Source organism: Thalia democratica, chromosome 5 (genome assembly GCF_965202585.1).
Source record: "Thalia democratica chromosome 5, ktThaDemo2.hap1.1, whole genome shotgun sequence".
In the NCBI taxonomy this organism is placed as follows: Eukaryota; Metazoa; Chordata; class Thaliacea; order Salpida; family Salpidae; genus Thalia; species Thalia democratica.
Window position 1 is genome coordinate 47,045,889 of NC_139169.1, and position 17,685 is coordinate 47,063,573.

At 25.1% G+C, this 17,685-nt stretch overlaps 1 protein-coding gene across 1 annotated transcript; it reads left to right on the forward strand.

Annotated features, from left to right (window-relative positions):
- Nucleotides 1–550: 550 nt before the first annotated feature.
- Nucleotides 551–8,471, forward strand: LOC145835751 (parafibromin-like). Its single transcript, XM_082943461.1, has 11 exons — nucleotides 551–700; nucleotides 3,123–3,298; nucleotides 3,829–3,968; nucleotides 4,347–4,527; nucleotides 5,595–5,747; nucleotides 6,006–6,208; nucleotides 6,348–6,518; nucleotides 6,660–6,775; nucleotides 6,977–7,095; nucleotides 7,488–7,629; nucleotides 8,323–8,471. Exons 1-11 carry the CDS (start codon nucleotides 564–566, stop codon nucleotides 8,357–8,359), a joined length of 1,575 nt encoding a protein of 524 aa, XP_082799587.1. The 5' UTR covers nucleotides 551–563; the 3' UTR covers nucleotides 8,360–8,471.
- Nucleotides 8,472–17,685: the final 9,214 nt, after the last annotated feature.

Sequence of the window (17,685 nt, forward strand, 5' to 3'; positions counted from 1 at the left end):
TTTTTTGGTTTTTCATAGAATTTTATTTTTTTTCTTAATTAAGTTGAAAGACATCTGAATCACACCAGTTCATAAGTCTAGCAAACATCGCGGTAGTACTGCCTACCCCTGAATGTACATAGTTCTGTTTTAGTAAAAAAATTAACTTAAGGTTCGATAATGTTTTTAAATTAATGATTAAATACTATGGCGTTACTTTAAACATGTGATATAAATAAATTATATATTTTTTTCTATTTCATTTTGACCTAAAATTTATTATTTTAAATTTGAAATTGTTCAAAATTCTAAGTTTTTCTAGTTTTTTTAATGATATAAGTACAAAGTTTTAGTTTTTTTTATTTTAAAGTTTGGGGTTTTCCAGCTTAAGCCAACCTGTACTAATTGATACCAAATCTTTGTCATAAAATCTGTACTACAACTTTCTTGTATAAATCTGCATTATACATTTTTTTATATCTGTAGTTAGATTGTTGTGCAAAATATTTAGTTTGCTTCATTTAAATACATTCTAATATACTTTAAATAGTACTGTTTTTCTAGATATAAACTTTGTTTAAATAATGGCTGATGCTCTATCTAAACTAAGGGAATTTGTTAAGAGTAATAGAGTAGAAAGCATTGAGGAGGAAGGAGATGAAATTCACTTTGGTGATTTGTCTTTTTCAAAGACATGTGATACAAACTATATGAGATGGGGGTAAGCTAAATTTAATTACATGCAATAATTATGTATTTTTATTATATATAAGATTATATCATAATATATTTTTCTCAAGTTTAACATAAGGTTTGATCATACATTGTCCATTAGGTAAGATAGCTGGTGTGCTTGTTGCTTATGAATACAACGGTACTAGCTGTCTTGCCTAGTAGATAATGTATTAAACTTTGCACGGCAAAAGACAACATCACTTATCAATACCACAAATGGTTGATTAATATGAAAATATGATAAACTTTTTTAGTATTGATAACTGCAGGTTTTTTGGTTGTGACTGACTGATGAATCTTAATAATGACATTGCCTGTCTCAGTGGTCTGATGATCAAATTGATGTGAACAAACCTTATGTTAAACCTGAGCTTGTCTCAGGGCATAAAAATTTCAGGCTTAGGCTTTTTAGACTTTTGGCAATATTTTTGTTGAGTATATATTTTTCTATAACATTTTTTTAACTAAAAATGAGTTAGCTTGCAATTTGTTTAATTATTAAGTAAAAATAAAGTCAGTTAGTGTATAGTATTTTTTAAACAAAAGTTAATAACGGGTATTTTATGATTTAAAAAAAAAACATAGTACGGGTAAAATAAAATGCTTCACTGAACCAAAAAAACTTTAGAAGTATATACAGGGTTGCCAAAAAATCTGGAATACTGGAAAAACCTGGAGTTTGATAACTTAAGCTAAAAAACCTTGAGAAATTTTGAAAAAAAAACCTGAAAAAACCTGGAATTTTAAACAATTTTTACACGTTAAATAGTAAAATTTCAATTTGACACAAAAAAGGTGTATCATATAGATTTAAAAAAAATGTCATCATCAAAAATGTTTTATTAAAAAACACGTTTGAAGTAGCTTTACAGTATATTTTTGTTTTTTTATACTCTTTAACACATTTTTTTACTCTAAACTTAGCTTTAAACTTAAAATAGACACCAAAATTTGTACTTTTTAAAACCTGGAGAAAATTTGCCATAAACATTTGCCCACACTGTATATAGTAAATTTCGAAAAAGTTTCTTATACAAATATATATAGCAGAAAGTTTTTTAGTCTAATTTTATAAAACAAAAAAAGACTTATTTAATTCTATTTTATACTACAATTTTTAAACCAGTTTTATTTAAAGTTCCTCTTAAGATTTCTTGAAACATTTGTTTTTAGTTTTAAAATATAAGTTATATTAAAAAAACTGTAAAAAAATTTGGGTGTTAAAAAAAGTATTTATTTAAAAATTATTATAGTTTTTAACACATTTTTCAATAGCTTCAAGCTTTTGTAGTGGTGTTATTAGGATTCTTAGTTAAGTTGAAAATAAAAGTTTCAAATAGTTTAGACACACTTCTACAACTAAGGATATATGGAGCACTTTTTTACATTTTTATCTTATTTTAAACATCTCAACTTAGCTAATAGCTGCTTTTTACCTTTTCTTATAATGAAAGTTAGATTTTGAGTTACAAGGGGACAAAATTGAAGGTTTTAACAGGATCCTTGTGGAAGGGCAAAGTTAAAAATAAATAGAAAAAGACTATTTTATTAAAAATCTATCTTCTTCACAGTTTTTAAGCAATCTTTCTTAAATTTTCTCAGTTTAGTACTTAACAATAGAAATCATATTGAAGAACATTTTAAAATGTTGAGTGCATTTTTTTTGGTCATAAAATTTTAATCTTTTAATTAAAAAAAATCTTTTCAATAGGTTACTTGTAGCGAGAGAAATATTTCTTAAAAATTTGAGGTCAATAGGTTCAAAAATGAAGGATGAAATAGATTTTCAGTGATTTTTTTAATTTTCTGAAAAAATTAGCCTTGAATTTTAAAATTATATTTTTTTATTAGATTTTTTACAAAAATGTTTATATTTCAAAAGTTATAAAGCAGGGTTGCCCAAAAACTTGGAAACCAGAAACTTGGAAAAACCTGGAATTTGACAATTTAGGCTGAAAAACCTGGAGTTTGAGAAATTAAAAAAAAAAAACCTGGAATTTTAAACAATTCTTACATAATAAGTAGAAAAATTTTGATTTGATACAAAAAATCTACCATATAGATAAAAAAATTATTGTTATCAAAAATTATTTTTATAAAAACACATTTGAAGAAGCTTTACAGTATTTTTTTAAAGTTGTTATACTACTTAGCACAGTTTTTAACCTTAAACACAGCTTTAAACTAGAAATAGGCTTTAAAAAAAATTTGGCAGCCCTGAGAAAATATTAATTTCACTGATTTGAATCACTTATATTATAAAGCTACTTAAAGGTTTATTAGCTGTTTAAATTTCCTGATAGCTAAAATCTAAAAAATCTTTAAACAAATATTAACTTTCAAAAAACAAGACAAACTCTCCTATAGCCTTGAAAGTTTTTGTTATATATAGTTGTATATGATTTTAGAAGTGAAACAAAAGAAAAAGACAAAGAATACTACAAATTAGGAGATATTTTATATTTCCTTAAAAATGAAAATGAAAAGCATGCAGACTATGTTAAAAGTGCAGCAGTAGCAAATTATGGAATCATAACTAGACCTGATAGAAACAAGCTTTTGCGATATTTGAAAGGCGATATAGGTAAGTAATAATTTCGAGTTATAATCCTAAAAGTCCTACTATAATACATAAAAAGAGTTATTTCTTTTTTATATCTAATCTACCTACATACTGTTTTTTCTGGCATTAGTTTAATTATGTTTTTTTTTTAATTTAAATTTTATTTAAAATATAATAGATTCAACCTTTTATCTTTTCTGTAGAGTAGAGTAAAGTTTTTTAAATAAAATTATAAATTTTTAATGTGTAGGTTTCATACTTATTTTCTTATAAATATTAACTCTAAATTGTATGTGTAAAACAATAGTGTAAGTTCAAATACTTTGAAATTTTTTAAAATTGTTTGACTTTGTGTTTTTGTAAAATGTTCATCATAATTAAAAAAAATATTAATTATTAATCAGGTTAAATATTGACGAAAACTATGAACATGATTAAAAAAGTTAACAAAGCATCAAAAGCTAGAAACATGACAAAATTCTTTCATATATTTTTAAAGTATAAATTAAAAAAATTTTTATCTGTTAACACTGGGTTTTAATATTTTGTAGATACAACGCCACAAATAGATAAAAGCAAGACTCTTTCTACATTTAAAGTAAAAAGATCTGCTCCTCTAGTAGCGCAAAATAAAGATGAGACAAAACCTAAAAAAATCAAACTAGAAGAAGGGGTTACCAAACCTAACAGTGTGAGTTAATTATATTACCATAGTTTTTCTTAATAAAACTAATAATGTTTAAAATTTTCTTTGCTAAATTTGCTTATAAATTCACTAGTTTAGTGAAGCTTTCATTTTTTTTGAAATATTTTTTATTTTATCAGACTGCGATTTGGTCATAAAAATCAGTAATAGACCTAGTAGAACTATCATTTTAAAATTCAACAAATGTTCATAATCTTAGTTTATTATGATATGTAGTTTAGCATGTTGTAATAAACACAAATGTTTTAACACAAAATTGTTAAATTTCCTGAATACTATTGTTTTTCTTTGGTTTTTAGTGACCTTTTGGTACCTAAATATCTAAAAGCGTGTTTTGATAAAAGTTTAAATACCAAAACACAGCGGTTGGACGAGCTTCTTGATGGTGAAAAAGATGAAAATAAGCAGAACATTGCTGACTCCGGAAATTCGTCTTTGACAGCAGCAATGGGTGAAGGCCGAATTAAAGCGTTGAGAGCTAAAATGATGGCACACAAAAAGAAAAATCATATTTCAAACTTAGAAGACTACAATATTGAAAACGGTTGATATAATTTGTTTGTAAAAGCTTTTGATTTGGATAATACTTTAAAGACACTAATTTATGTACTTATCTTTTATTGTAATTATTGTATCGTTTTCAGAATTTTACTTAAAATTATCTTGATATAACTTAACAAGTATTTATAGTATACAATTTAAAACTAACTGAATATGTTTTATTTTAAACTTAAGGGCTGGAGTGTAAGCACATTTTTTACATAAATTAACATTGGTTTTACACTTTAGCTTAATTTAAAAACCAAAAACGACGGTTTTATAGAATATAAAACTGACTAGCTTTTAAATTATGGTCATTTTTCTAAAATATTTCTAACTTAAGCTTGTAGGCTGCAATTTTTCTTTATCAATGCTCTTTAAAATTTATAAATTCACTAAAAATATATCTAGTTTTTTATCTAGATACCTCATGTTTTCAACAAAAACATCTTATAAAGTTTTGAGATTTAGAATTAAAGTTTAGAAAAAAAAAATTATATAAAACGAGTGGCTCTCCTAAAAAGTATTTTTATTTTCTTAATTTAAAAATAATTTTTCTAAAAATGTTAAACATTACTGATTGGCTTCATATGAAATTTGACAAAATATTTTTTAAAAAGTTAAGGATGAAATACATTTTAGTAAAATAGTATTTTTTACTTTTCATTTCTTACTAACCAACTAACAATGATCCCTGGTATGTGAAAAGTTAAATTTAATTTTGTTATTGCTTTAAAGTGTCAGTTAGTTGAAATAAAAATTAAATAGTATTCCTGTTTCGCACTTTTAAACAAAAAAAAAGTTTGATCAATACAAAATTTTCTATTTATTTAGATTATTACTTTTTAGGTACGCACTTCCTGTTTATTACGCTTTTTTGGGCTTAACTCAAGAGGTAGATTACTGTAGTTAATTAGATCAGTTTTTGAAATACATGGTTGGCACCTTATGTAAAAAAGAAATGTTGTCTAATTTAAATTATATTCGATTAGATTATAATTAAGATAAAAACAATTAAAGTGTTTTTTAATAATTAAGAAACTCTAATGTTGATAAGTTTTCCTAAAACAGCACTTGAAGATGGAGGTGATAATGAAGGAGAGATTAATGACTTACTTCACAAAGAAAGAGTTTTCCGCACCAGAGAAACAGTACTCAGGTCTAATGTGAAGGACTTTTCCAACATATTTCAAATACTTCAATCTTTAAAGACTAAAAGTGAAGGTTTTTATATATATTTATTTTTTTTCTTTATGTAATTAATGTAGGTATAATAAAGTTTAATTTAAAAACTTACTTTCATTTAAAACAGGTCTTTTTGTAGTTATTTTTCTTGTTCATCAAGATGATTTTTTTTTAAAGCTAAATCTTTTATACGCTGAGTATTATTAATTAAAGGTATTAGTTTGCTTCATATAGTAGACATCCAAAGCAATTTTTCAGTTACCTATTTAAAACATTTAAAATTTACAAACTTTGAAGGTGGTAAGGCAAAACAACCTCAAAATCAATTGAAATTAAACGGGCTAGCAGCACCGATGAAGAGGCAGCCTACTAGCTACAACAATGCTGGTTACAGTAGGTACGACCAGGAGAGGTTCGGACAGTCCAAAGAAGAAAATCATCTTGGTTTCTCACTGCAAACGCAGGCTACCTATCATGGTAACAGCTTAAAGGCTGTGATGGTTAGTTGTTTGTACGCACTTAAAAAATTTTCAGTTGACTCTTTAAATAAAACCTTCCTATGTTTTGTTAAATTTATTTATTTAAGCTGATATTTTAGCTAAAACATAATATTTTCTCACTATACAAACTGACGGATAGGAAGGAGCAAAGAAGACCCAACCATCTAATCCATCCAAGAAAAAGCAGCAGGACAAACAGAAGGGACAACCGCAGAAGAGGGTGAGCAGAACACCCATCATTGTTATTCCAGCATCACTACAATCCCTCATCACTCTCTACAACGTGCAAGATCTGCTACAGAATCTGAAAGTTTGTAAAATTAGTAAGAAAGCAAAATTATGAGTTTTCGTGGTGTAAGTTATAAATTACTATTAATTTATGATTTACAACAAAAACTTAAGTTATTTTGTTAATCAGAGTGTTAGTAATTTGTTAAATACTTTTTTTTAGTTCGTGACGACCAGGCAGAAGAAGGCTGAAGGAGGAAAACGTGAAGCCGAAGTTTTTATTCATAGAAAAAGAGGCGATCTTACTATTCCTTATAAAGTTGTCGAAAATATTAACAAGTTTGTAATAATTTTTCAGAAAAAATATTAAAGCTTTGGCGGTCAGTGAACCAAATAAGTTAAACAAAAAAATTATCTGCATGAAATTGAAAGTTATGCAATCGTATATATTTAAGTTAAAAAATTCAAACACTAAAGCTGGAATTTATAAAAAAAATTATCAATAAAAACAACGATCTATTTAAAAAAACTCCAAAACAGGTTGCAAACATTAGATGATTGGAATCGTGTTGTTGGTGTTTTTGTACTTGGACCAACTTGGCAGTTTAAAGGATGGCCTTGGTTTAATAATGGTAGTCCTGTGGAAATTTTCTCAAAAAGTTAGCTTTGTTACTTAAATGTGTTTAAAAATAAGTTATTTTTCTAAAAATATACAAGAAACTTTATTATTATAAGTTTTTGTCTAAACATGTTATGAAGTTTCTATGCTTTAAATGTTTACCGTAAGCATGGTTTAAAAAATCTTTGATGTGTAACTTAACAATTAAACAGTTATAGTTAAATTACCAATATATTTGTTTGCTGAATACTAAGATATTATATACACCAATAGTTGCTTTGTGCGTTATAAAAAAGATGTTTTCACTTTTCACTTATTCTTACTGAATTTAGTCTCCTATTAACATGTAAAGTTTATAAATTAGTAAAAACTAAATTAATTAGAATTTTATAATGTTTTTATATTGTCTCACACCTATTTTTTTACCAACAGTTCAGGCTTTCCATATCAAATACAGTGATCAGATGTTAGATAAAAATGTGTCAAAGTGGAACGTTCATGTTATGCAAATAAATCCCCACAAAAGACATATGGACCAAGCTGTTTTCTACAAATTCTGGCAACTTCTTGATCAGTAAGTTTTATTTTAGTTAAACCTAACTGACAATAAAATTAAATTGTCTTCTCAATTTTTTTACACCTTAAATCATTTGTTTTATTATTTTTTATTATCTTAGTTCATTGTTATTGGTTTGCTAAAATGGTTTTGTAAATTATAGCCTAAAGTTATTTTGTATTTATTAAAAAATTAAGTTTTTAAAGCGAAAAATAATCGATCTAATAAAAATGTAAAATACTATAAGTTCAATGTAACTAAGTTATCTCAATAATATTCTATTTAGTGTATACTAACACATAAATTATTCTACAGCATTTAAGAAAACTTTTAATTTTAATAAAATATTTAAGATCGATTTTCTACATTAAATTTAAGTAGTTGATAATCTAAATGTTTTTTTTTCTAGTTTTAGATATCACTTTCTATTAAAACTACTATTATTGTTTTATTTTTTAAATTTATTTCCATATACTTATTCTAAACCAGTTTAGTTTTTTTGTTTAGATTCATCTTTCAGTTAACAGAACCCATTCGATAAAAGCTATGTACACATCATAAGTAGAATGTTAATAATGTTTTTAATTGATTAAGTTATATTTTCTTAGTTAATGTACTCTATAGGTTTCTGTGGTACCAACATAGAAATGAATTGTTTAAAATTTTACACTGTTAGTATTCATATAAAATCTATACATAAATGTTCTACAGGTTCATGCACAAGAATAAGTCTCATTTGCGATTTTAGATTAATGTGAATACATTATTTGGCTTTAAACAAAAGAACACAAATCTAAATTTCACTCATTTAAGTATTTACTTTTTTTTAAAGGCTATTGCTAGAATTTTTAAACGTTTTACTTAATTATTTTTAGGTTTATAAACATTAGTTTCGTATTATTATATTTTAAACTGTTTTATGATATACTGATTTTCATATGATTCGTCTAAAATTTAAATAAAAAGTTATGTTGTACTTTTGAAACTAAGATGTAGTATTTGTTTATTTTAGTATGTTTAGAAATAATTTTGAAAATTATTTACAATGTTTATAAGGTTTCTTACTTTCACCTAAACAATTTTAGTTAAAAAATGTACAAGTTTTGAATATATAAATGTATTGTTTTTTTTTTCGTTTTGCTGTTTTTCGTTATATTGAAATTTAAAAATCAGAGAAATTGGAGTTTTTAAGATGTACAATTTTTTTTAGATATAAGTAAATTTTATGTTCAATATTTAGTAATTAAGCAATGTACTAGGTTATTTATACGATAACAAATTTATTGATTTTCTCTAAAATACTTACTTTTAAGATTTTGACTTTAATTAGTCCTAATTATTTCCAAAAATCTTTTAAAAAAGTACGTATGTGGTTTTTAAATAGTGGAAATATTTTTTTTCAATTATTACTAAAAATGATATAACAATAAAAATTTCTTTGAAGATGTTTAGTTCTTAGTGAACTACAAAGCATTAATAATAATTGTTTGAAACATTATCAATTAGTTTTAAATTAATTAATATTATTGGTGTTAAGAAAATTATTGTCTTTTTAGTATTGAAATAAATAAATAAAACATTCTTGATTACTAAATCAGTAGCTTTCAAAAGCTTTGCAACATATAAAACTAAGTTTTGCACTCTAGAAAATTAATTTATCTGCTTTCACTACTAAGACTATAAAATGACTAGAAAAAATAACTTTTAGAATTAAATTAAGATCTGTTGTACACGTACATTTATAACAGGTTTTTTTGTGCAGACTGCTGTATATGTTTGCATACTTCAGTAATTTTTTTTTAATATATGGATGGAGTTAAAGTAGCGTCGGTTTTATGTTTTAAGAAAATTGTTAAATTTGTTCTATTATGTATACACTACTTTTTAATGATTTTATGTGTCTTTGTGAATTAAGATAACTTAAATTACTAAAAGGCAAACTAAAGTTATAGACCTAATTTATATATAAAAAAATTGTTAAAATTGAAACAAAGCTAAAACAGTAAGTTTTGTCTTGTTATCCATATCATTATGTTAAAAAAATAATGTTTGTTTTAATATTCGCAAATAACTGATGTTGTAATTTACTGAATTTATTAAGCTTTTACTAACTAGTTGAATATATTTTGCTAATCTAGTAATAAGAAAAAGAAATGCGTCACATGTAATAGATAAGCTTTTTCATCTAAAACGTTAAAATGTTTCCTCTTTAAACCTTTTTTCCTAATAATTTTGTATGATAATGTTTATTTACTAAAATAATTATAAGACTACTTATTTTTAAAACTAGTTGTTTTGTTTTATATTATTTTAGTATTTACAGTTATGTGTTAAATATATTTATTAAATGATCAGTTCTATACCGCCAAATACAGTTAAAGAAGTAATGAATGCTTATTTTTCGATTTAATAAAAATTAAGAGCCCTATAAACTAGATTCTAATAAAATAGCTATTTAATTAAAATAAAAAACTATTCAAACAGGTTTTACTAAAATAATTTTTTCAATAATTTAACTAAATTCTAAGTTTCTTTATACTCATTTTACATAAGTGAAACTGTCTAAACTATATATTAAAAAGTTTAAATAAACAGATTGTCTAATAACCTAAGTTTTGTGCTAATGTATTAAACTAAAATAAGTTATAAAACCTATTTATACTGACGTAATTATATTTTTGATAGTTTAACAACAACTAAAATACTTTTTGATTTTTCAAAGAGTAAGTAGTCTGCTCGCAAAAGTTCTATACAAAAATCTCTCATAAGTTATTATGATGTTGCAAAGACTAGAGAAGTAGTTCACGCGGTGAGCACATAAGTTCTAGTAAGATGAAAAAGACAATTTTAATAATTTTAAGTTGTTATTTATGTTTTTTTATTGAAGCGCTGGACCTAGGCATTTTAACCTTGGCGACTACTTAAAGACAGTTTAAATTACAAAATAAAAAAGACACAATTTTTGAAAACATAGATTAAAAATTATTGTTTGAAATCTCAGAGTCTTCACTTTATATTAACCGTGTTTAAAATTCAGCTGGAGTTTTGTAACTTTAGTTTACATAAATTTTCTCAACACCTTTTACAACTGTTTGAGACACACTAACTTTTTTAATTATTTTTCAGTTTTTTTAAGACGAAGCTGATTTAATATTTTTTAGCCTTAGATTAAGCAACCAATATAAGGCAAAATATATTAAATAAAACTTAATTGTTGGTTTTCTGTTGAAACTTTAAAGTTATACATCAACCTGTGATGATGGTTAATGCATAAAAGCTGTAAAATGGTTTCAACTGTTTATATCTACCAATTTTGTCAAACTAAAACCAAGATTATTTAAACTACTAAAAATGTCGTATAAGTTTTATTTTATAACTTTTTAAATTTTAAACGAGTAGTCACAATTTTTATAAACGGTAAGCTTTTTGAAAACTTTAACTATCTGATTTTTCGAAGATTTTATGAATTATAGTTTCTGAGAAAACTTTTATATTTACCTTTTATCAAACATGTAGTTATAAAAGTTACTTTGTTTTCAAATTACAATGTTTATTCTATACTTTTTAGCTTTGAAACACCATAAAAGCTCCAAAAGTCTTATTCTTAACCCTTTTTGATATTAATTTCGATGCTAAGTTACCTTGAAAGTTTGTAAAAAAACAACTCGCCTTTAAGATGGCAAAGAAAACAAAGTTGAAATGGAGAAATGCTTAATCAAACTTATTAAAACTTTTGCTTGGCTGAAACAAAGATGTCTGCAGAAATATAATGCCTCTGACTTTATCTATCAATGAATTTTTAAGAAGAAGTTCATTGTTGACTGATCGCTTTAAACGAAAATTCATAAATTTTGATAAATTATCGAGTTCTTCTTTTTTCGTAAACTAAAGGTTTTTGTGAAGATTATTTAGGATACTTTTTGCTTATATTTAAATATTAAAAATTTTCATCGACGTATCGAAGATCCACAAGAGATGCTTTACATTTCAAAAATAGCTCACTAAACAAAGATGCTTGCCAAGATTAGACCTATAGATTAACTTATTTTTACCGCCTGTTTGTAAGTTTTAGCATAAAAACTAAACTCGACACCCAAATTAGTTATATGTAAAAATTTTTTTCAAGCAAACATTCTGGAATTTTAGAATTTTTTAAACGTAAGTGATAAAAGACCTCTAAGCTACTCCCAAAACCTCCACTACTTGAATGTTAGTGAATACCATTTAAGATAAAATGAAATCATATAACTGCTTTTTTAAGTAACAATAAAATTGTTTTTTCTTTACAAGTGTTTTTTTTTAACTAAAAATTTGATAAAAAAAAGAAGCAAAGCTATTACCCCTAAAGGTAAAAACTCTAACCAGGCTGGGTCTGCTACAATACAACCAGAATGTTTACTTATATTGTTTATTGAACGATGAAAAACGCTCAAAAAGTTTGGTTTTAAACTTGGTGAACAAAAAGCCTGTCGGTTATCAAGTCTAACCCCACGACTTTAGTAAATAAAAAATATAAATAACATAAACAATAGATTTTAAGTAAATTAAACAACTTGTATGTAATAATAATAAAAAGAGTAATGGCCCGCTTGCAGCCGTAAAACCACTTCTGTTGTATACTTATTAGTAATACTTATTTCTTTAAATTAATACTAATTACTTCAATGTACTTAAAGTACTTATAAAGCTGTTATATGTATTTATTACAAAAGATACGATAGTAAGTTTATTGAAAGACGAAAAAAAGCCATTCAAAACTTTTGGTTAAAAAACCTGGTGTACAAAAAAACCTTTCGGTTATCGAGTCATACACCAGAATGCAGTCTAATGTCTTGTCTAGGACAGCAGTAGAAAATGTAAAAAAATTTAAAATAAAAGTTATGGTTAAATGATCTATTTTTTTTAAAGATTAGCTTTATGTATAAATTTAAATATGATTTTTTACTACTTAATTTCAAGTAGTACTTTGAAAATGTAGCTAAACTAAATAAACATTCAACAAAGGTTTTTCAAATAAATTTACTTCACAAATCCGTGATAGACATGAACATATATATCTCTAGCACATCAGGATAGTAAATTTTGGGCTGGTATGCCTAACGAATAAGAAAAACGCAATCATTTTGTAAGGTACTAGGTCGATTTGATAGACTTTTACACCAAGAACAATTGAATGGTTAAAGTAAAGATAGACTACAATGAGGGTATTGTTTTCATATGTTTTAAGATTATACCGCTACACCCAGGGATAGTACCTACTAAGTACTTAGGATGTTAACTGGATTATGATGACATTGATCCAGTCTCGGTTAAACCAATTATTTTTAAATTTAAATTAAATTTACTATTACTAAAATATCAAGTAGTATTTTTTTTACTAATTTTACAAAGTCTTTGATATAACCGCTTTAAAAAAGTTAGATAGATGAATATTTAACTAAATCACTGTTAAAATAAAAATTGAAACTTTCTTGGTTTTGTTTTTATTTCACTCGTATAAATAGATTACTGTAGTAAACAATTTTAGTGTGTTTAATTTGCTGTTTGCTAAGGTGGTTTATCATGTTATAGTAAAATCTATAATTTTGGTTTATATTTACAGGAATATAGAATTTAAAACAACTCCTAATTAGACCTAAGTTGTTGTGTTAATCATAAATTTATGCTATCACTTGAGTATTTTTTTTTTCATTGCAAGTTATTTTTAGTAAAATAGTAAACTGTGTTTTAGTTTTCTTTCAATAGTTTTTTTTTTCTTCTTAGATATATTTTAAATTTGCTAACTTGTTATGTTATAAAATACATTTAACGCATTGTTTTATACCACGAAATAGATAGAGTGAATAGTTTGTGTGTGATTCGAATACCAAAACGTTTTTCTATTCACTAAATTCATTTACAAAAACTTTTGAGCGTTGATTTTATATCGTGTTAAGTTAACAAAAGTTTTTGTGCTCATAGAAAGGCAATACACTGTAAAATTGACGGTAGCCTATCATTTCTAACCCGATCACAAATAATAGTAACAACTTTTAGTTGTTTTTATTGAAATTTAGTTTTTTTTTGTTTAAAATGAAAATTAATGTTCAGATAGCTTTAATTAAAATTTAATTTTTAATGTTTATTGCTATTGGAAGTTTGTTGTCCTACTTCCTGGCATCAAAATAATCTGGACCACTTAAGCTGAATGACACATAACGGAAAGACGAAAATTTATATACTTTAAAATCAAAAACTACAGTTTTATCTAATTTTTATAGATTAACAGTTAAAAAAATTAAAAATTTAGTATAATACAAATTAACTTGTTTATGATTTGAAGTAGAAAGTTTTTAACAAATTTGGTTTTAACTTTATAATAAGCAACTTTAAAGTCAACTCTTTCAACAATCAGTGAGTTTCAACAAAACCTAACACAGCTGCACAAACTTTCAATTTAGAATTAACTTCCATTTTCTTTTCAACAAAAACCTTCTCTGCAAAATTCAGCAATACATATTGAGACGATTTAGTAAATTGTTTCAATGATTTTACTGCAACAATCAGCAAAATAGTCTGAATTACGCACTTTTACATTAAAATAAAGTTCAGGGTTACTTTAATTAAATTCATTTAGAACATACCAGAGTGTCAGAATTCAAACAAACTACAAAAATCCATGAATAAATTTTTTTCTAGTTCAAACATCAACCGGGTATACGCATCCTGACTTTTAGAGTTAGGTTCTGCCCATTTGTGCAACTGTTTGGTATTTCATTGTTTTTTTTATCAATTGTTTTTGTAGCTTTGCCAAAGCATAATCTATACAATTAAAATAAACATCATTGGAATTAAGGAACAGACAGTTGTAAAACAGAAATTAAAATTTTAAGTGCATTGACTAACCACTACATTTAAAATCTAAAGTCCAGAGCACATTAAGAATACAGGTCAAATAATTATCTATCGAAAACATTGAAAAATGGTTTATTGTTTACAGAGGAAAGCGCTGCTAATAAAATCAAACTATGGAATGCACAAAATCCTACGTATTAAATCAATGTTTATAAGTTAAAAATTTAGTAAACTACTGATAGTTTCTAATATAAAGTATCTTATCTTAATCAAGTAAACTTAAATCAAAGTTGTTCAGTTTTTTTGCAAAGATTAGTTTAGCTTGAAAGCTAATTCCACATTTAAACTGAACAATAATTATGACTGCATGCATTCCCTTAAAATTTATTATTTCACAGGCTTTCAAAAACACAAAAACTTTATATTATTTACCGATCATTAAATATGAGTTATAAATATAAGTTATTATAACTTAAAAACTTATAAAAAAACAATAAAGTTGTTTGTATTGTGAAACCTATTATATATGTTTAAATTTCTAATGAAGTTAAAACTCTAGACATTTATAGAAATTTAGAGGTGCTAAAAAAAACACCAGGAATAAAGTCAATAGACTTCAAGCTGGCTTTACTGTAATGAATAAAAAGTAAATATGTTGCGTGTAATAATCGTCTGAAAAATAGTTGGTTAAAGGAATCAAAAAACTTGATGGAGTTTTTATAAGCTTCTGCTCCTAGTTATCTTAATTTAACTATAATTAATTTATTATTCTATTTCAAAATGTTTTTTTTTTAGTTCCTGTTTTATTTTTACTTACGTTTTTTCAACTCTTTGTAATAACGTAAATTTTAAAGAAATACTTGTCAACTAAAGTACTAATTTAAGTCGTAATTAAAACATTTCGTATAATATATAAATTTAAGTGAAAGTTTTGAAGAAGATTACCTAGGCGAGATTTAATTACCTAAACGAATTTACTTGTTATACAAACAAACATGTCTGTTTAATTTTAAGTGACTTGTTTTGCTCTAGGACTAAGGAGAAGTTTATTAATTATGTCAAATCAAGACGGTCAATCGACGTAACATACTTTGGCGGTTTGTTATATGACATAACTTTTTTAATTGCTCGGTTATATCTAAAAATCATAGTTTTCGCACTTACTATAACAAAAGTGTTTAATTTATCCTAATGTTTGTTTTAATTCCATTATCTTAAAAGGCATATGCAAGTTGTAGAACAATTTGTATAAATCATTAAGATGAAACTTAAAACTAACCACCTTCTATAAAACATTAATACATTAGTCAGCAATAAAAAAACATTTACGTCAGACTTACAATGTATTTTTAGACCGTATTATAAAAGTTTTTGTACCTGAATATTACAACTGTAGAAGTTTACTTTTCAAAATTTGCTTATGTTAAAATTATTATAATCACGTGAAATACAATAAGATCCAACTAAAATATAGTTATAATTGCTTACTTTTAAATCCTACAAAGAAGAGTGTAAAATATTGTAAAGTAAATGATTTAGTTAATTGTATATGGTTAACGAAAAACGTCTGTTAAAGTAGGTTGAAAAAACAAAAATATGAAATAATGAAAATAAGTTGAAATTATGTGTAGGATGAAAAATCAAAAAATGAAGTAATGAAAATAAACTAAAATTGATATTTATACTAAAAATATTTTTACGTAACACACTAAAATCATTATGTTTTATAGTAACTAAAAATTTAAAGTTGTTTTATTATTTTAATACTTTTATTAAGACTAGTTTGTTTTTGTAAGAAATCTAAATTAAAAAACAAAAAATATGTAAATTGGTTAGAAACGACCAGGCTAGAAGTGATCGGGTTATAAATGATCGGGTTAGAAATAATCGGGTTAGAAGTCATCGGGTTAGAAATGATCGAGTTAGAAGTGATCGGGTTAGAAGTGATCGGGTTAGAAATAATCGGGTTAGAAGTCGTCGGTTTAGAAATGATAGCGAGTTAGAAATGATAGTAAACCAAAAACGACAACATTATAAAAAAAATATCGGGCTATAAAATATAAAAACAAGTAAAAAAACTATCAAAGTAAAAAAAAAAGTTCATTGTGGTTGTTTCTTTCCCTTAGGTCTGATAATGAGTTCTTTAACATAGTTTCTTGCTATTAAAAATCTCTAAGTATTGTGATCATCCTTTAGATTTTCCTACTAATGATCAGTTTTTACATTTAAACTCTTCCTGTTGCGATTGCAAACATTTTTTTAGACATGGACTACCAACGTATATAACCTCGCGATAAACTTTTTGTAATTCAACAAAAAAAAAATTGTACGAAGTTTATGTTTTTAAATGACTTAGAATAAGTTTTGAATTTTTTATTCTACTACATATTATAACTAAACAATCAATAAATTTAAAGTACAAACTTAATTAACTTTTCAGTAAAAAGTTAAAGCTGCAATTTTAGATTTTAGTTAAACTTTCCGCAAACGAGAATTAAACTGTAAATATAATGTTTCCTGTTTTTTCTGAAGATCTTTGCACAAAAGTAATTAAGAAACTTTTTATTTATCAAATTCATATGCTTTTAAGTTGCTTAAAAATTGTTCTCTTCTATTAATATTAAGATACTAAATATAACTAAAATTTACAATCAGTAAGTCTTTGAACTTACTTTTATTAAGTTATTAATTTTTATTCATTAATACAATTTTTATGCTAAAGTACCTAACTAAGTCTAAATGGTGTTTATTAACATTATAACGTAATTCAAAATTAGGTCAAGATTAATAAAATGATACAATAATAAATTATTTTTTATAACGATTTTAAATAAATATTAAAGCTGATTGAATAAAAAACGAAAGATGTACTACAAGACCTCTCGGTCATCGAGTCATACACTAATAAATAAATTGCTTGACTAATATAGCTAAGCATCTTTTATTTTAAAACAGTCTAGGCAGTTAGCTTGGTACGTTTCTTTAAAATTGCAGTTAAGTATTTTTTTTTTAAAGTAAAAATGTAACTTTGCTTTATTTCGTTAGGTTAAAACGATAATTCTTAATTAGTGTTGTTATGCACTTATAATTAGTTTAGCACTGCTAGGAGATAGTTTTAAAAGTATGTAATCTACTCTGTAGCACTTTTAGTACTCCTAGGTGTTATGTTTGTTAACAATCATTAAAAATTGTAATCATTAAAAAAATATGACGCACCTAATGCTTCTTAAAAAATTTCTT